The sequence below is a fragment of the Mustela erminea genome, chromosome 5 (assembly GCF_009829155.1).
Source record: "Mustela erminea isolate mMusErm1 chromosome 5, mMusErm1.Pri, whole genome shotgun sequence".
Classification (NCBI taxonomy): Eukaryota; Metazoa; Chordata; class Mammalia; order Carnivora; family Mustelidae; genus Mustela; species Mustela erminea.
In genome coordinates, this window is record NC_045618.1 from 47058052 (window position 1) to 47078489 (window position 20438).

Sequence of the window (20438 nt, forward strand, 5' to 3'; positions counted from 1 at the left end):
CCAAGTTCTCTATATTGTCTCAACTTGGTCCTCACAACCGTACTATGGGGTGTCCTCTGTAGACCTGGAGCCAGGGTTAAGCCCTTTTGGGCTCCTTGGCCCTCAAAAGAGCCTTGTGTTGTGCTCGAAGACAAGGATTATTCTCTTCCCACTTCACATGTGGAATAATAAGCCCAGTAAAAGGAAATGACCTGCCTAGGACATCTAGCAGGTAATGACACAACCAGAACTGGGCCTATCTTCGACTGTCCATTGGCCCTTCCACAGGACGAGCCTGTGGTTCCCCTTGTTTGACTCACAGGAAACTTGTCAAGGATGAGCTTGGGGAAGCCGTGACCGAGAGCTCCTGCACCACCTGCCTCCCTGCAATACACCCCTTCTGCTTTCCTTCCAAAACTGAATAAAGGGAAGTTGCAAGCTGTCCTTGTGAAATCCAGTCATTCCCACTGGAATCTCCCTAGGTCCTAGCCCCCGGCCTAGGGACTCTCCACCTATGTATACCTTGGTCACACCGGATTCCTTTGAATCCAGAGCTGCAATAACAGGTGCCAGTGACGTGGTCACAGGTGGCATTGTTCATGCACTCACACAGCTGCTGACACCCGTAGCCAAAGGTTCCCGGCGCACATCCTGTAGAGCATGAAGAAGAAATGGACAGACGGTGAGACACACCCACTCTCCCCCTGCCACATGGGGCCAGCTGTGATTAGGCATTTCCAACTGTAGGAGTAAAACCTATTTCCCTGTGGCTCCCACTGTGGGCTGGTTTGATTCTTGGGGGTGGACGGAGCACCTCTGCCCTGAGTGTGGGGGACACCCACTTCCACTTCCTCTGTACTTGACACACTTACGCAGCATCTTCTGCATGCGGGGCCCTGAGCTGGGCACCACTGAGGCTTCAGAGAACTGAAGATCTGCCTCCCTTTATTCCCTCAGGCCTCCGTTCTGCTCTCAGCACCACTCCCAGCTGGAGGAAGCCTCGCTACAAACATCCATGTAGGCATGACCCTCTTTAGCCCTGTTTCTTGGAAGCTGCTCCAGAAATCCAGGAACAGGAAGGGGACAACCCTGAATGGGTAGAGTGGCGGGGGTCGGGGTGAGGCTTCCCTGGCAGGAGGCCGATGCCTGGCACCAACACCAAGGGGCAGGGGTAGGGGTAGGGACAGCTTACTCTGCTCACAGTGGCGCCCGGTGAAGCCTGTGCGGCAGGTGCACTTGCCGCTGATGTGGTCACAGCTGGCACCGTTCTGACACTGGCACACGCGCCCACAGTCCTTCCCATAAAACGCGGCAGGGCAGCCTGGAGAAACAGGGTGGGGACAACTGCAGCAGTACCGTTGGGACCAAACCTGTTATCTGCTGCCTCTTTCTCTGAGTACAGGGCGAGGCCCTTTGAGACCAAGCACCTCACCTCAGCCATCTCTGCATGGCAGATGCTCAGGCTGAAGGGGTAGGGGTGGCTGTGAGGAGTCCTTTAGACAAAGGTGCCTTAGCACGGAGAGGCCAGGCTGGGGTCCGCCTGCTGCGTAGCCACAGACTGTTCCTCCCTCTCTGGGCCCCACTGTCCACGGGCTCAGGTCTTGAGTGCTGGAGCGCCTTAGAGTCCTGACTTCCCAGGACTCGGGCTCTTCAAGCCCGTGAGTCTACCCAGCTTTCCTACTCCTTGGGTGGGGTGGGGGCAGCTGCTGGCCCTTGGGCCTGCGTCGTCCCTCCCTCCACAGGCCTGGACGATGCCCAAGGCAGCCAGCAGGCCGCAGCACGAGACTCCGAATAGCTGGGAGGCCTGGAGGCAGGACTTACGCTGCGTGCAGAAGAGTCCAGTCCAGCCAGGGGTGCAGTGGCAGGCGCCGTCCTCAGCGCTGCAGCTCCCCCCGTTGTGGCAGCTACATGTGTGGAAGCAGGCGGGGCCCCAGAACCCTGGGGGGCAAGCTGGGGGTGGGTGGGATGCACAGGGTGAGGGCAAGGCAGAGCGAAGCGGACAGAAAAGGAGAGAGGAAGGGGGATGGCCCATCAGCTGAGATGCCACCACACGCCCAGCTGGTATTCCCCGGCTTTCCTGACACGCTGTTCCCGGAACTCCTCCACTCACCTCTTGGCCCACTTACCCGGGATTCCCATGAAGCCCAGATTCTCTGCCCACTCTCCCAGCTCTGAGGGCTCCTGAACTTCCCTTCTTGGGGGACTGGCTGTGATCTGGAGCGTGTGGGTGGGTGTGGTAAACTAAGCATAGCAGTTTACAGTGTGAACACTGTGTTAACTTCCCGTGACGATGGGGGCTTCCCCAGGATGAGGGCCTCCCTTCTTTGAGCTGCTGAGCTCCCTGAGGATGACACTTGTGTCTCCACCAGAATGGAACTTCCCTCAGACCCAGTCATCTGACGGGGACCTCACTAGGGGTGCTGTCCCCATCTCACCCATCAGATGGGACGGAGATTAGGTGTCCACCTTTACACTGTGCGGTCTCTGGGTACACCTTCTAAGAACAGCCTCTACAATGCTTGTCCAGGCTATGTGCCCAGGACAGCATTGACATGGGTCACTCAGGGGATGCCCTCACCCCTCTGAGGTGACTGCCCTGGTCTCACCCCATTTCCAAATCCCAGTATGCTAGTCCCTGCCCCTTCTTCCTCCCCAACCAAACCTAAGGGCTACTCCTTACTCAAGTGCTCATGGAGTATTCATTCTCAGTGGCAACAACGGTATTCCCAACAATGTCAGTACCTTTCATCCTAACGGTAATAACACCAACGATCAACCCTAATAACTCATCATGTTAACTATGGGACTCTAACTGGGACTCAGGTGGACATTCCTGTCTACAGAAGGTTTCAGTCCTAGGAGGTGGAGGCACAGGGGCAAAGAGGTTCCGGGCAAGGAGAAGGGTGTGTTTTGGGGCCTGACTCCTGGTGGGGGGCATTGCTTGGGCAGCGGCTTACCCTGTGAACAATCCTTGCCAATCCATCCAGGGAAGCACTGGCAGGAGCCATCGATGGGGCTGCAGGTCCCGTTGTTGGCACAGGAGCAGAGTTGGGCACAGTCTTGCCCAAAGTGCCCTCCAGCACACACTGTGGGCACAGAATAGCCTGGCACCTGCCCTCCCACCTGTTCCCCTCAGACCACCATCCACAGTTGCTGCGCCCCTAGAAGTTCCGGGCCCTAGCTGGGATGGCCCTGGGGCTCCCAGATCTGGGTGGGAACTGCCCACCTCTACAGCCCCATTGTCCTTCTACATCTGCACTTAAATGAGTTCCTCTCTTGGGCCCACAGCTGCATTCCTCTGGAGACTCATTAAATGATCCCCTTTGAAGGCACAGACAGGTAGAGTCACTAGACTGGGGCCTCACAGATGGAAGCGGTGAGGCTGGGAATCCTGCCTCCGCCCTCCATCCGGTGCTGCCCACACTGCCCTGCAGCCTTTTGCTGTTACCACATTCTTGCTAGCATCACTGATCCCACAGGCACGAGGGTGGACAATGTAGCTGGAAGGAGAGGGACGGGTGTCTGGGGGCAGGTCAGGCTGCAGTTAGACTGTTGGATGACTGTCTCTGCCTCCCATTTCCTGTCTCTCCAAATGCCACCCGTTCCTCAAGCCTTCCTTCGGCCTCTGGACAGCCCTCCTGGGCTCACAAGGTGCTCTCTTCCGCGGAGACCGTGTGGTATTGCACTTTGAGTCCCTTGCAGGGTTGTGGTCCTCACCCTGCCCTGGAGGACTCCTTGGTCCCTAAAAGAAGGGTTGGTTTCCTCAACCAGGCTGCAAGTTTCTGTAGAACTAGGTCTGCGTGTTCCTTGAGCTCCTACCTCTCCTTTCCCTGCAGTTCATCCTCTGCTTCCTACAGCTTGAGCGCTCTAAAGCACAGCTCTCTTCATGGTTCTTCTGTGCCCTGCTCCAACATCCACAGTGGCTCCCACTGCCCCAGAATAAAATCTGCTTCCTAACGATGAACACTTAAGCGACTTCACCTGGAGACTGCCCCTCTCTCCAAGACACAGAAGCCACTGGCCCACACACCACATTCTAATTAACACTCCAGGCCTTCGCTCCAGCTGTTCCCCTCCAAAGCTTTCCTGACCCCCCTGTCCAACTGTGGAAATCTTACCCTGCCTATAAGACTCGTTTTATTTTTATTTTTATTATTTTTAAGTAGGCTCCATGCCTGGTGTCAATCCCAGGGCAGGGCTTGAACTCAGACTCTTGAGATCAAGACCTGAGATGAGATCAAGAATCAGATGCATGACCGACTGAGCCACACAGGCGCCCCTAGGACTCATTTGAAATGCTACCTTCCCCATGACCCTCTTGTAGTGGGCTGCCAGTCCTTCAATAATCCAGTCTCTTCTTCCTTAGAAGTAGAATCCGGAGTTTTAGCTGGGCTTATGGCCACCTGCAATAATCTTAGGCCATGTGACTACACTCTGGTAAGTAGAAATGCGTGTCTGTCTGTCCATTGCTCATCCTTGTTGAAGGATAATGTGGATAATGGATAAGAACTGTGGAAGAGGGGGCTGGAGTTTATGCAGCTACCTTCCATCAGAGGTGGAGGCCACGTGCCGTGGTTGGCTGAAAAACAGGACAGAAGGAAGCTGGCCCCTGACCCCTTTGTAAGCGACCCTACTTCTGGTCTACTTCTGGATTGCTTCTTGCTTGCTTGCTTGCTTTTTTCTGAGGGAAAAAAGTTTTGTCAGTTTCAAGCCAATTATTTGGGGGTTTTTACATCACTTAAAACTGAACTTAATTCTGATTCACCCATCATCTCGGTTCTGGGCAGCTATATCCCTGTTCGAAGCTCCAGACTCTGTTAGTTTCTTCCCTGGTCTTCTGTTACTGTGACTTGTGAGCTGATTTCAGGCCAGGCCTGAGTTCTGCCCGTGTCTTTGTCTTCCATGATGCCCGGAAAAAGCAGGCATGGTGGCTGAATGTATGGAAGTAAACTGGACCCCCCACAACCCCCAGGTCCTGCTGGGGAAGACTGAGATCCAAATGCCCCGCTTAGACCACAGGCTTAGTGAGGGCAGGGGACTTGGCTCTCTTGTTCTTTGCTGTGTCTGAGTGCCTAGCATAGTGCCTGACACATAGCAAACACTCAGGAAGTCTTCCATAATGGCCAGAATAGGACAATGACCTTCCAGTGAGTTCTCCTGGGATCATGGACTCTTGCCCCTTTGAGCTCTTCTCAGTTCAACCTTCTCCCCTCAGAGTCCAGCTGTAGCCAGCCCTCCATCCTCGAAGAAGGCTTCATTGCATTCCTACTATGAGCAGGAATTCCTGGAACCCCCAAGGCCATCAGTCGGCTGAGCCACGTAGAGGACCACGGGAAGGTACTGATTCTTGAAGCAAAGCAACTTAACCACGACCCAGTTCTCTTAAACCTTGGGCTCGCACCCTCTTCTTTATGCCACGCTGCCTCCCCTTGCCAGCCCTTCCCCAACCAGATAGTGAGCAGCTGGAGCCTAGGATCTGTGTCAACCCTATGCCTTTCCTGGGCATGATCAGTGGTTGGGACAACTAATGAAGGCAGCACGGCACACCCGTGTCTCCAGTCTAAAGCCTTGGGTTTGGGTCTTAATTTTACATATGCAGTCAACAAAAACTTCTATGGCACTTAGATGCGCTGGACACTGTTCAAAATGCTTCGCAAATATCAGTTCAGTCGACCTTGTAATACTGTTGATATTCAATATTTTCATTATTATCCCTATTATTAACTCTACTTCACAGATAAGGAAACTGAGGGACGGAGAGGTTAAGCAGCTTGCCCAAGGTCACACAGCGAGGAAGGTCTGTCACTTAATGGTTAAGCACCTTTAAGCAGACCGCATGACCCTTCACCTTTGAAACAGGGTCTGTACCCTGCACTCCCTGGCCTCAGGCCCTGGTTAACAGCTGTGGGGAGGGGGATGGCTCTTGTGGGCCCTGTGCCTCCCCTGGCAAAAACCTTAGCTCCTTCCAGGGCAGATGACGCACATCTTGCTACCTGTAGCCCAGATTCCAGCAGGTCGCCCAGCCTCCTCTTCCCCGCCTCTGGGAAGAACTTGATCTGGGGAGCCCGTTCCCCAGTCCTGGCCCTGGATGGGGAGTGGGGTGTGCTGCTCCACCTACCCACCTCCCCCACACCAGCTCTGAGCTTCCCTAACAAGACAGTCTTATCTTTGAAGTCCTTCTCACCCACATGAGGCAGACAAATTCACCTACAGAGCTGCTAATGCGATCAGTCTAATACATTAATTGGTTGACTTCTTAGCTGAATCAAGAGTGAGGCAAAAAGAGGGGTGGTGGAAAAGGGGGCTGGTGAAAAGAAAACATCTGGTTATATTTAATCTATGTTTAATGATTCTGCATAAGCAGTGTCTGTAATTTGTAACTCGCTGGAAAGCCGGTCATTAGAAAGTGTCAGTTCAATTTTTTACAAGGTTTGAGACTTAACCAGGGCAGTTGCCATTAATAGCAAACTCTATTAGATCTATATGGGGAAAATACTCATTAGGCCAGCGGGCAATAAATCAGACATCGCGGGATCTGAGCGTTACTCCTCGGGCTGCTCGGATCCGAATTTAGACCCAGCCTATCTATATTGACGGCTGGGTCTCCGATGTTTAATAAGTAAACCTCGACGTGTCAGGTTATGATTAAACTGTCTTAGGAGGGCTGCAAGCAAATGAAACTGTCACATATGCTTCCCTGGGGCCCAAACTTCTCATGACCTCAAAGCATCATGGAGTGAACTTTCCACTCATACATATTAACGGCCCATACACTTACAAAGCCAGCCCAGCTCAGTGGTGATTATCCATCAAAAGAATCCGTGCCCCTGGGAGGGAGTGAGCTCTCAGTGGAAGCATTTGAGCACAGGCCAGATGAGATTCTTGCACAGATGACCTTGAAGTTGCTTTCTGCTCTAAGTTTACCTTAGTCTAAGATCTTTTTGCTCCTTACAGGATCCAGGGCAAATTCTGCAACCCTGTGTTCTAAGCTGTCACAAGGGCCCCATACGCCCTTCCCAGCGCCCTCTGCTGTCCCTACCCAGTCCCCCGCATCCTTCAGCCGCTCCCTTCTGCTGGATGGTCGCATGTCCACACCCAAGCTGCCTGCTTTACCCACAGTGCCTTTCTTCTGTCTGTGCCTCTCAGGCTGAGGCCTCACTGAAGGCCTGCAACAGCATGGAGCCGCCCCCCAGTTCTGCACAGCCTTAGCATCACTGAGCTACGGACAGCAGTAAACAGTACTATGTGCTGTGGCCAGCTTCTGCCCTCACACTGGGTGTTACAGATGCAGCAGTTCTGTGACCCGTGTTAAGGCTCTGGTACCACGGAATCCACCATGGTGGAGACATTTAGATCATGGAACTTGCTTGCAAATGTTACAAAGCAAGGCTTTCCCCCCCCCGGGAGCCAGTCGAGCGGCACACCAATGCAAGTCAGCGTTAGCTCCATTTTCAAGCCCTGCTGAGTGGTGGAGGCTGGCTGGAGTTGGTGTTGCGAAGGATTCTGCCGCCGAGACAGGAAAGTGTGCCGTGAGGGATCAGTGATGTCGGCCTGAGTTGGGGGCGGTGGGAGGTGGGGGGAGAGCTGGGAAGCTGCCATCTCCAGCCCCTGCCAGAACTGTCTCCTCTGAGCTCCCACGTCATCCTCTGCCTTTACCACTTGGCACTCAGCATAAGCCATTTGGGGACACTTATTATGCAGAACTCATCTACGCTAATTTCATTTCTCATCAGCTCTGGAGTTGGAATTTCCCAGCTCTTCCACGTCCTATCTATGAGACCATGGAGAAGTCATTTAACTTTTCTGAGCCTGTTCCTTGAACTGCCTAGTAGCTTTGTCTCACGCCTGGTGGTGACCAAGTCTCAGAAGGGTACGCCTGAGTATGATGAGAGTCCCCAAGCCCCTCCTTCCAGCCACTTCCTTCCCAGGATGCCTCACCTCCTGGGCCCACGCTTGCCCTGGAGACGCTACCTTGGTTGCAGAGGGCTCCGGAGAATCCCGGGAGGCACTCACAGACGCCGCTGATGTGGTGGCAGGGTCCACTGCTGTGCACGCAGAGGGGACATGGCTGGGCGCAGCTATGGCCAAAGAACCCGGGGGGGCAGACTGGGGATGAAGTGGAGATGGCAGTCAGCAGCCTCAGGGGCCCCAGTCAGTTTGGCTGCCCATCCTGTCCCACACAGGGGAGAAGGCAGGCTCCCCAAGAGTATGAGGAGAGGGGTCCCCACCCTGCACCCTTTCTGCAGAGAAGAGCTGTGGTCTGGTCCAGTTTCCCCCAAGGAGCCGGGCTGGGCCCTGAACTTAGGGACGGAAAAACCAGCACAGGGAGAGAGGGGACTTGAACAGAGGGGTTTGATGGGGGCTGACTCTGAGAGCCCAGCCCCTCTTAGGCCAGGACTTGTTCCAACAGGGAAGGGGTGGGGAGGGTGAGCCATCCAGAGGGCGGGGGGCTCAGCCTTACTTCTCTGGCATAAGGGTCCTCGGAAGCCAGGGGCACACTCGCAGCTCCCATCTTCTGGGGAGCAGGAGCCACCGTTCTCGCAGCTGCAGGAGACGGAGCAGTTGGGACCCCAGCGGCCAGGAGGACACATGCTGTCACAGCGGATACCTGTGGGCAGAGGTAAACCTGGGTCAGTGGTAAGAGGAGTGAAGGCAGAGGGAAGGATGCTGGGAAGGGGCCCCCTGCAGAATGAAGGGGTGGGGGAGGGCACAGCACATCTGGGAATGTAGGGGAAAACTCCAGTCCAAGCTTGGCTGGTCAGGGAGGGCTTCCAGGAGGAGGTGATGCCCACAGTGAGTCCTAAGGGCCACGGAAGAATTTACCAGGTAAAGGAAACTCTCTGTGCAAAAATCACGAGGCAAGAGAGAGAACCATCCCTTAAAACAGCATAGTGTGGCTAAGCCACCAAGTACAAAATGGCAAAAGATGAGACCAGGTCAAGAACGGACCAGGTCATGAAGGGCCACCTTCCTTCTTAGCATCTTAGCTGCTATCCAAGGTTAGTCTTGACAGAAACCAACTATGGAGCAAGGGAGCGCTGTTACGGGGCCTGCTGCAGCCGTGCCCACCCACATTAGCTCAGGAACTACTGATCCTTTGGGTCCCAGCCAACCAGCCCGAGGGTGCCCAGACAGTGGCTGGGATCTTTCTGGGTTCTTTTGACCACAGCCCTCAATACAACGTGGATTTTAGATCCTACGTGCACACATGTGTATGAGAGAAACCAACACTTTGCGAAATGACATTTTTCTGTCCCTGGATGACGCACTCTGATTCTCTGCACTGCGATGTATTCTATTAAGAAAGAGGAAGAAGGCCTACAGGGTCTTTCTGAGCTGAGACAGACTGAGTATGTATGGAGGTGACTGCAGCCCAAAGGCTAGGCAGGAATTTCAAAAGGTCTGAGCCCGGAGGGCCCAGCTTTGGGGTGGGGTTTCCTCTGGGGCAGAAATACTTCTAGGCTGACATGCGTTAGGCGAAGGGAAGGTGTGGGCCCAGGAAGCTGGCTTGGCTTGGGAAGGCGAACATCAGAGGCTTAGAGAAAAGTGGAATTAGTTTGAAAATCATGTCTGCCTTGTTATGGGGACAGGGATTATGGGAAAGAGACAGAAAAGGGGAGGAAGACTCGGGCCCGGCGAAGACAGCCAGGCCCGGCAGCAGCAGGAGAGCAGTGGGACCAATTTGGAGGCAGGCTGGAATTGTACAAGCCCACCCGAGCCCGTGGGAAAGCGAGGGAAGGCTGAGCAGCCAGAGAGAGCGGGGGGGGGGGGGGGGGGGGGGGGGGGGGGGGCGGCAACGGGCTTTTACTCATCCCTGCAGCGCTCATCTAGTTGAGCGCCCACATTCCCTCCCTGTGACATCTCAATTTGGCAGCACAGGGAGGGCTTTTGGTGCCACTCTCTGAGAGATGAGGCCCCTTTGTGGAGGGAGGGAACCTGGCCGGCACACTTCACCCCTTGACGGAGGTCTCGCGCAGGACAGTTTCGGGTGCTCCAGGGGCTAACCCGGGACAAACCCCGCTGACTGACCGAAGGGGAGCCTGGGGAAGCCAGAACCATGAGCCTGCTCAAAGCTTTGGATACAGCTTCAAGTCTCCCCTTCTCTGGGAACACAGAAGCTGTGACCAAGGAATTCTTCTGTAGGAAAGCCAGGATCAGACCACAGGCCGGGTGACTCTGCTCTTTCCGGGAGGTAGCCTGGACTAGGGCAGAGCTCTGCCACCTGATAGGGACCTCAGAACCCACCTGGGCCCCAGGCGCTTGCTGTAGGCTGACCAAGGCTCCTGGGGCAAATGCTGTTCTTTCCTAAACCCGTCTGCAGGCACCGCCGTGATTCATGAAACCCAACGCACACAAAAGCCCCCTTGACTCCATGGCAGTTCCATGGCGGGTTCTCCCCATCAACAGATATTTTAAAGTACAGCTACTCTCATGTGTGGGACCCTCGTGTGTGTGGCAGCTCCTTGCTATCGAGTGTTCTCCCCATCAATGGATATTTAAAAGTACAGCTACTCTCATGTGTATGAAAAGTTTTTTCACATCACAAAGGGGTCCTTTTCCTTGGGAACTGAGAACCATAGCTGTAAGGAGGTTATGCTGATGGCAGGTGGCAGCAAAGGGGGTGGCTGTTGGAGGTTTTCATATGTCCTAAGAACTCCCTGGAACTTAAGGACACTGGTACTTGAGTGGGGAGAAGGGTCCAGGGTTTTCCCCTGCATGGAGAGCCTGGGTTCTACTGGAGTGGCCAAAGGGGCCGCCCCTTGGCCTGTGGGAGGGTCTTCCAAACATGGCTTCTGAAAAGAAATAGCTTCATCAGGGGTGCCTGGGTGGCTCAGTGGATTAAAGCCTTTGCCTTTGGCTCTGGTCATGATCTCAGGGTCCTGGGGTCGGCTCTCTGCCCAGTGGGGAGCCTGCTTCCCTTCCTCTCTCTCTCTGCCTTCTTGTGATCTCTGTCAAATAAATAAATAAAATCTTTAAAAAAGAAAGAAAGAAAGAAAGAAATAGCTTCACCAGTTGCATTATCTAAGCCCTGTTTTCCCAGTAGCTAAATAGTGATAATAATCCCCCTCAGAGATCCTTCCCTGTCTTATCCCTAGGGAATCTCCCTGCTTATTTTTCAGGACTTGCTACAAATCCATATTGATGGTTGTAAAGTTAGGCTAAGAATCCATGTATCGTGACCTCAAGTTCATGCCACAAGGTCAGCAACTCAGCAGCCTCCATCCTTCAGGGGCTGCTAAGGGTCCTCCTTTTCCAGGAAGCCTTCCCAGATATCTGCCCAGGGATTCAAGCATCTCTTGGAAAGTCAGTGGCTTACAGCTTTGTCCCTGCCTATTATTTGAACGTTTCAAATGCAAATCTTATCTGTCCTGCTAGCAATTTGAAGGTGGGGAACAAGGCTTACACTTCCGACCCTCCTTATTTGGTGCTCCTAGTGGACAAGGCACCATCTGGGTTATCTTTACTTCTCTGATGCCCAGTATGGTGTCTGGCACATAACAGATATCTAGAGACTATCGCTGTTATTGAATTTTGCTATTTACTGCTGAGCCTGACGCAGTGCTGGATACGTGGTAGTTGCCAACTAAGGACCTGGTGATTGCTTAAGTCAATAAATACTAATTGAATGAATAGATGGCTCCTTCTTACGATGCAATCCCGCGTCCCCATCCTATCGGCACTAATGCCTTGAGATCTTGGACAACTCCCTTTCCTCATCTATAGTCTGAGAAGGTTAGAGTAGATCACCTTGGAGGTTCCTTAGCTTCAAGGGGGAAAAACCCATATATGGTTACAGCCCAGCTTCTTTCAATTTACTTCAATAGACATTTACTGAACACCTGCCATGTACAGGGCAAAGTGAATGAGACATGAGGGCACCTGTCAATGTCTGTGGCTTGTGTGGGCAAGGAGAGAAGGCCTGCACATATTTAGGGCAGAGGAAAACCGGTGTCAAGCCGGTTTTGAGCACTGTGCCAGGAGTTGGGAAGACAGGGATAGACTTCTTGGGGCAGGAACGGCCTGGGAGGGTTCACAGAGTAGCAGTCCAGGGAAAACCCGCGTTCCCTTCCTTTCCTTCCCTGATCTCCTTTTAAATGACAAACCCCAGGACATCATTCCCTCCTTTGAAATGACTTCAGGACCATATTGGGAAAATCAGCTTTATATGAGAACAGCAAGGCCTCGCTGAAAAGTTGTCCATCAAAGACAGAATTTTTAAGCACCAGCCATCATTAAAATCTTATCGGTTCCCTTGAAATTAAGGCCATGAAAAATTAAAGTAGATTTCCACTTGGCTCCAGCTAGGAGTCTGGGGGGCCAGTGACTAAGGTGAGGTCTTATTCTGTACCACAGGGCAGGCCACGAGCCAGGGCAGAGATGCTTCCAAGGAAGCAATGGCCCCGGCGTTCCGAAGTGGTGGGACACAGAGGCTGCTCAGTAACCTGGTGCCAACGATGATCTGAAGACCCACGCTGCCAGGAATGCCTGTGTCTCTCTCTCTGCCCACCACTCTGGGACTGCGTGCATTCACATGGCATGGCATTTATTAATCACTTCCTGAATTCACGGGCTGCAATTATTGAGCACAGCACCATGCCCTGTTAGGACTTCCATGTATTAACTCATTCAAACTTCAAAATGACCCTGTAATTGTGAGGACTGTAATTATCTGCCTTTTATGGATGGAGAATTCAGGCCGTGAGAGGCTAAAGGGCTTGCCCAAGGTCACAAAACCAGGCAGTCTGGCTCCAACTTGGTGTTCTTAACCACCATGTCATCTGTCTCTCAGTGGGTGGGAGGCAGTGGACACCGGGGTGAGCAAGGCCCTGCCTCCGGAGAGCTGCTAGTCTAGCTGGGGAGGCAGATATTAAATAAATACTTGAATGACTGTTCAGTGACAGTTGATGTAAGTATGGCAAAAAAAGAAAAGTATAGGATATTACAAGCATTAGGAAGAGGGTCTCTTACATAGTTTTGGCCGGGCTGTAATGGGCACAGGGCATCATCAAGTGTAGAGAAAAGAAAAGGGCACACATTCAGAGAAGAGGCACATGCAAAGGCCTGGGGTCAGGAAGGTGTTCGCCCAGGTGGCTGCTATGTAGTGAGTGACAGGAGGGGGCAAAAGGGAGGTGGTGGGGTTTGGTGGGGGGGGGCCAGGTCCTAGGGACCCTGGGCCACTGTACAGATTCTGGATTTTCTATAAGAGGCACCCTGAGCAAGAACTGATGTGAATGGAGCTGGGGTTTGAGAAGTTCACTCTGGCCACCATATGCAGAATGGATGCAGCTGAGCAAGAGGGGAGGCCCAGAGACCAAGGAGAAGGCCAAGACCAGGCCAGCTGAGAGATGGTGCTTAGAGGACCAGGATGGTGGCAGTAGGATGGATTTGCCATGCATTTGGGAGACAGGCTGATAGACACATACAAGGGACCCGGAGTGTGAGGCCGGGCTAAGCAGAAGGTCTCTGTCCCCCTCTCTGCCATATCCTCTGTGAACACAGATTAGGCCCCTGCAGTCACCATGTGTTAGCCTTTGTCTGATTTCTTACCAGTATGTTCCTGGCCTTTAGAACGAAGCCTGCACATAATAGGTGTTCAGTGATTGGTTTGCTTGAACTATAGGGAACAGAGCACTGAGGCCCAGAGGAGAGAAGGGCAACATGCATGCATAAGAAGCAAGAAGAAGAAGTGAAAGAGAAAGAGAAAGAACAGTCAGGAGAAGTAGAACACCAAGAACCTGGTTTCCCAGGCCCTGGGAGGGGGCACGGCGGGGGCGGCGGTTACCTGTCCATCCGGCCAGGCAGCAGCAGTGGCCCGTGACAGGATCGCAGCCATCCGCGTGGCTGCAGTCACAGCGCTCGCTACAGTTCAGCCCAAATGTGCCGTCCTGTGGAGGGAAGGGGCCAGAGAAACGATCAGACCTTGACTCCCAGAGCTTCACTGACTTCTGTTGGATTTGGATAACAAAAGTGAGCCGCTGCCCCACGGGGACACAGAGAGACTGGCCAGAGTGGAGCGGGAGCACTTTTTATCACTGGAGCCACGTGGCCACGAGGCCACTCCAAATAATTCTCAGGCTGTGTTGCGAAGTACAGGGTTTGGAAGGAGAGAGTGATGGTCATGCCCCACTTGTTGATGGTCAAGCTCGAAGGGCTGTAGATGGTGACTGTTAACTAAAATTGTAAATGTGAATGCACTTTGCAAACTGTAATGCACTGATCACATGTTAAGAATGACCGATTTGCTCTTTGTTTTTAGGGAAGACGCTAGCAACCGACATTTGTCCTGTGCTCCTCAGGTATCGAGAGCCTGTTACCACTCATTTGTCTTAATCTTCACAGCAGATCTATGGCATGGTACCATTACAGTCACCACTGAAAGACGAGAAATAGGGTCAGAGAGGTGAAGGAACACATTCAAGGTCACAGAGTTAGGATGTGGCAAAGTCAGCATTGGAACCCAGGACTACAGGCCTCATTCAACAATATCACATACTGGTTGATTGAACTTATTTGTCTCTTAGATCAAGAACGGTGAGCAAGCCTGTGTGGTTATCACTGAAGAGAGCTTGGTTTTGTCCTCTCATACCCTGGCCATAAAATGTGTGAGGAGTGGCCACTCTGCGGGACTGGTAAGGGCTGTCCTGTGGCACTGCGCTGGGAAGGATTCTGAGGTTGCCCCTGGGCTCCAGTCAGGGTGCCCGGGTCAGTTAATGACGTTGACCAAGCACTGCCAGGGGGAAGTGAGGCCAGGGCTCTACGCCTGCCAGACAACTGGCATTCTACACATGAAAGACCGGAATCCAAGGGTCCCACCCCCTGGGCCAGGGCTCCTCCCTGTACACCTCTGCGGCCAGACAGCCGACAGCTGCAGGGAGAGGGCAAGCCAGGACGCGGGCACTCACCGGGCAGGGCAGTTCGCAGGCGTCTCCGAGCCAGCCGGCGGTGCAGGAGCAGGCGCCGTCTGTGGGGCTGCAGGCTGCCCCGTTGGCACAGGCGCAGCTCTCATTACAGTTCATGCCCCACGTCCCGCTGGGACACGGTAGGGTGCAGTCCAGGCCTTGCCACCCTGAGGGGAGGGAAAGGGTCCGTCAGCTCTCCGTCGGGGCCCCGCACGGCTTTCTGCCTACTCCCCCATCTCGGTACCTTGCCCCCGAAATGGCCGTTTCTCTGCTCACCAGGTCAGAACACACATTCCACGTGGAGTCTGCTCTGAAACTCAGCAGGGTTATTAGGAGACCTCGGGTCAGCCCTTGGGATCTCACAGCTCGCCCTGCAGGTGCACAATCTCACCTGGGGCAGGGCACCCCTGAGATGGGGAGGTCTAGCTCTGCCCAGGGTGGAATCAGGAGGCTTCTTTTAGGGTGGTCATCAGCCTGTTTGGTCTTAGATCCATTTCTCCCCGTCCCCGCCTCTGATCTGTATCACGGGGGCTGCTCCTTGTAGGTGTGTATCCCCGGCTTCCCCGTCAGCCGGCTGCCAGGTGGGCTGCATTCACCAAGGGAGACCCGGCCCACAGGCAGGAGGTGGGGAGCAGGAGAGACACGAGGTCCCTCCTCCTCTTTGTCGGCCTTGGGCAGGGCCTCTCCGATGGTGGTGGTGGCTGGGTCTCCCCTCTGCTCTGCCGCTGTCACAAAGCTCCTCTATCCACGCCCCCGCGGCCGTCAGGCGGCCCTCACTCCCAAACTCCAGAACTCCACTTCCTCCACCTGTCCCTCCCACCTCAGGAGTATGGCTGCTCCTTCCCCCCACTTCTAATCTCTGGTTAGCTCACTTTCCCTCCTGTGCTCCCCCAGCTATTCCAACACCATTATAACTAATCCCCTCCATTACTGAACTCCCTGGCCGGGGTTTCCCTGGCTGGGACCTGATCTCTAAGCTCCCTGAACCTGCGTGTGGGGGGATAAGGCAGGAGCAGTCCAGACTCCTTAGCTGGCAGCCCACCTGGATGGTACGCACATCTGCGGGGGATGGGATTGGGCAAGAAGGCACATCACCTTCCTTGCAGGAGCAGGAGCCGTCCACGGGGGAGCAGGTGCCACCGTTGTCACAGCTACAGACAGATGAGCAGTTGGGGCCATAGGTCCCCGCAGCACACGGAACTGCACAGATCTCTCCCTAGAAGAGGAGGAGGTGAATTTTGGATCAGACGGTGTCCCACGCTGGGGGGCTATGGGAGCAGAATAATGCCATCCCCTCTAGCTCCCACAAAAAATATCGATGTTCTAATCCCTGGAACCTGCGAATATGGTACCTTGCATGGCAAAGGGGACTCTGCCTTTGTGTGATTAAGGACTTGAGATGGGGAGAATATTCTAGATTATGCAGGTGGACCCAGTCTAATCACATGAGTCCTTGAAAGTGGAAGATGTCTAAAGCCAGTGAGAGAGATACACCATAGGAAGTCCTCCACCAGCCTGTGCTGACCCTGAAGATGGCAGAAGGGGAATACAGCCAAGGAAGGTAGTGGCCTCTGAAAGGTAGTATCAACCCTCATTTTAGAGTCAGCAAGAACATTCAGATCTCGGTCTTACAACCCTGGGAACTGAATTCTGCCAACTTCCAGAATGAGCAGGAAGTGGATTCTCCCCTGGAACCTCCAGAAAGGACCACAGCTTACAGACCTAGACTTTAGTCTGATAAGATCCATACCTGACCTTTAGAATTGCAGGATATGAAATCTGTGTTGACCTATGCCACTGAGCTCATGGCAGTTTGTCACAGTGGTAATAAGAAACTAATATAGTGATTGTCCCCAGTCAGGGGAGGGGTCAGGCTTCCTGGCTAAAGCTCTAGGTGGGCAAAGCCCCCATGGAACTTGCCCCCTGAGTCTGTGTCAGGTCCCAGCAGCACAGAATGCAACCCTTTGCCTCTCAATATTATTTGATTCTCACTGACAACCCCATGACACAGAAAGTAAGACTTTATCCCCACATACCTGAACCTCAGAGAAGTTAAATGTAGACAGTCATAGTTAGCGTCCACTGAACGCTTTCTTAATATCAGGCACATGTGTACATCATCACGTTTAATCCTCACAAGACTCACCGGAAATCAGTGCCTCAGTATTATTCCCATTTTATGGATAAAGAGATCCCATGGAGAACTTAGGTAACTCGGCCCAGGTCAGGGCACTAAGAACGGTTATCTCTACTGGCACCCGGGCTAGTGGCTTAGCCATTCTGTCACCAGTTGTCAGAAACCGGCTTGCCCAGAAAGCATTCTCCAAGGTGGAGATTAGTAAGCTCTTGAGAACGGCCCCCATGAGGGGCAAGGGAGGCAGGATAGGACAGGGGCTGAGGGGGAACCTGCACCGAGGTGTGGTTACGACAGTGGCTTTTGCGGATCCGCCAGGAAGCTCTGAAGCTGGGATGGCCCTTGGAATCATCCAACCAGTGGAAAAGGAGAGGGGGGACCTTTCTAGCCCCCACCTAAGAACTGGTTATCTACTGCCCCAGGAAGGAGGCATGGTTTTGTATGAATCGGCCCCTCTGACTGAGGGCAGCTTCTGGAGGAGGACGAAGCTAGGAACCCCTGTTTCCTGAAGCTGGGAAAGGAGGGGTGCCTCAGGCCCAAAGCGTGAATGTCAGGGGCACACTATGGTGTCCACTACACCAGACCTCTGTGGGTAGGCAACTGGTTCCAGTGAAAGGTTCAGAGTGGGGGCAAGGGACGGGGCAGTGGGGACCAGGAATGGGACGTCAGTGGCCTTGAGGGGTAGGAGCATTCAGTTTACCAGAGAAGAGTGAGGTAAAGGCAGTCCAGGTGGGAAGAGTGTGACAAGAGTGCAGAGGAGTGGGAGAGCGGAGAATGCTCTCAGGGTGGCTGGGGGAGGAGTTTGTGTGGGTAGAGGTGAGGGGGATATTTAAAGGGGAGTTAGGAGCCTAGAATGCCAGGTAATGGGGTTGGGGCGTTCTTCCCTGAGCCCCCCAAGACATGCCTTCCCGACCTCAGGAGCCCACTTTGGGGCTGTCTGCTCTGTGTGGTCACTAGGAGTTGGAGTCCTTCCCCAGAAGGCTCCATGGTTTCCACTCTATTCTCTGCCAGTCCCTGGAAGGCCCTGACCAGCTAGAGTCTGTAGCACTCCCATTACCCAGAAAACTCTAATTTTCCCCAGACTATAAATAGCCCCTAGGAATGTATTTAAGCTCTGAGGGCCTTGGCCCACATGCAAATTGCATGCCCAGCTTATGAGTTTCTCTGCATCAATTTCCTTCCGAGGAGAGGGGTTTCTCTCCTGGTCTCCTTATTAGTGTCTCCAGCCCCATTCCTCCCAGGGGGTCTCTAGGGGCCTGTGAGCCCAGCTGCGGGTCTGCTGATGAGGCTCAGAGAGGACTCTCCATCCTGGCCCTGCTCCAAGGGACAAGATGCAGAGTGCCCAGCCTGGAATATCTGCCCCCACCCCGCAAATGCCACACCAGGGCACCATTTCCTCCCAGCGAAACCCATGCAGGGATACCGACTGCTTGAGGTCACCAGGCTGAGAGGACTTTCTCCTTCCCAGAGAAGGAAGCCGAGACTCAGTGACTTATCCAGAGCACCCCTGGGGCATTTGTAAGGAGAAAGAGGAAGGCAGCGAAGGAGGAGAAAGAATCAGATCTTCCTTCTAGAAAGGTGGCCGAGCCCCATGGTTAGAGAAGGGACTCTGGGGTCATCCTGCATCCGCCACCTACTCACTGCATGACCTTGCACACTTTACTAAACCACTCTGGGACTCAGCTCCTGCATCCGTAAAATGCGAAAAATAACGTCCCTACCTTGCACGATTGTTGAGTTTTATCTGAAGTGGAGAGAACCGTGCCTGGCAGGCAGGAAGTGCTGCAAAAGCTATTATTACTGCAAAGAAATATCGCTTATGGAAGGAATGCACAAAACCCTGCAAGGTTTTGGCAGAAGGCAGCTCTGAAGGAGGGAGCCATCTTTCACTCGATGAACAACGCTGGGCCCTGGGCAGTGGAGGAGGGCTGGTGCTCTCTGGGAGCAGGAATCCTAGCTTTGTGCCTCCAGGTTCACCTTCTGCTACCTCCTACAGACTGGTGCCCAGGTTCCCCTCCTCACAGCTGGAACAGGCACACACCAGGGGCATGGTCTTGGGGGACAGAATAACTGCTCACTGAGAGGCTACTGTGTGCCAGGAGCTCCTCCAAACACTTTCCATTTGATAGCTCCCAATAGCAAAAAGTCCAAATAGGGAATCGAGCAGTTTCTAAGGTGAAGGGTTGTGAGTGTGCCACAGCTAACTCCCAGTACTCCCCTTCTTCCACCCTGCTGTCCTGTCCACCCTCCTACCTGGTTCGAGCTCCTCAAGGAGCACCAGTACTGATAGGTAAACTCCTCATCCAATTCCCTACTTCTGGCCACTGAGCTGAGTGTCAGGCCTTATCTGCAGCTGATTGGCTGTCTCCGGTGATTGACATTCAGAGCAAGCCAATAGCCAGCCTCACTTATCAGATTTAGACTACCAGCTCTGCCCACCTCCAGGAATCCCCTGGCCCAGCTGGAGTGATTCCCAAGGTGCCCTAAGTACCCGCTCCCAACACACAAGCCATCCTCTCACCCGCACACCTCCCCAGATTGGGGAACCACTAGCAGGTTTTAATCATGATGGCTTGTGAGGCGTCTGAGTCTACACAGTTAGTATTTGTGTCTACACATGCTTAGGTAGTCAGTGTATACACCTAAGAGAGTGTATGTGTGCACGTGTGCAGGTATACATGTATGCATATGTGTGTGGGTCTGGGGTTATCTGTTTACCTGCCTGGGTGGATTTGAGTAGAAATTTGTGACTCCTTCCTCATCTTCCCCACTCCCCCAGCCCCGGCTGTATTCCCTCCCCAGTCCTGCCGTGGTAGGAATGGGTGCATACATAGTCACTCCCGTCTGAGCACACTGGGGGTCCTGATTGGCTCCTGTGCCTGCCTCTGCCCTGGGCTGGGAGCTCAGGGAGACAGGGATCTGGTTTTATGCATGTCGAGATTCTCAGGGCTTGAGACCTTGCTGGTACGTAATGGGCCCTCAATAAATGTTGTTGAATCGAAATGAGACATTTGTGCGTACATGCTGGCTTCTGTGGACAACCAGAAGGCCTGGGCACTTTCCATATGCTTTCTCTCTCCTGCCAGGCAATTCAACGAATGTTTGCTGCATGGGGCCAGCCCTGAGCCAGCTCTGGTAGTGGGTTCCAGGGCCACCCAGGATTCTGACACTCTCTGCCCTGGGGCAGGTCCCAGGCAGTATCCACACAAGCACACGCTTGCCTGCGTCCAGATGTGTCTGAGCTGTCCACAGATTTGCTGTCTCCTCCCTTAGTTAGACTAGAAGTTTCATGAGAACAGGGATCTTACCTGTCTGGGTTAGCTCAGTACAGGCACAGAGCACTGGTATTCTACAGTGTAGCACACATGGCTGAGGGGCCCCGGCCGGCCCAGGTTCCATGGCTCCCGTCACACACAGGAAGCGGA

General features: G+C 53.7%; 1 protein-coding gene across 17 annotated transcripts in view; it reads right to left on the bottom strand.

The window, feature by feature from the left end:
• Positions 1 to 20438, bottom strand: part of MEGF11 (multiple EGF like domains 11) — a 344701-nt gene that overhangs the window by 18364 nt on the left and 305899 nt on the right. For all 17 annotated transcript variants that reach the window (XM_032342939.1, XM_032342935.1, XM_032342936.1 and 14 more), the window contains exons 11-19: positions 15975 to 16095; positions 14883 to 15046; positions 13763 to 13865; positions 8441 to 8587; positions 7951 to 8085; positions 2937 to 3065; positions 1801 to 1929; positions 1172 to 1300; positions 502 to 630 (exon numbers count right to left, since the gene is read on the bottom strand). In XM_032342939.1, coding sequence (XP_032198830.1) covers positions 502 to 630; positions 1172 to 1300; positions 1801 to 1929; positions 2937 to 3065; positions 7951 to 8085; positions 8441 to 8587; positions 13763 to 13865; positions 14883 to 15046; positions 15975 to 16095 — 1186 coding nt within the window. The remainder of the gene's footprint in view (positions 1 to 501; positions 631 to 1171; positions 1301 to 1800; positions 1930 to 2936; positions 3066 to 7950; positions 8086 to 8440; positions 8588 to 13762; positions 13866 to 14882; positions 15047 to 15974; positions 16096 to 20438) is intronic.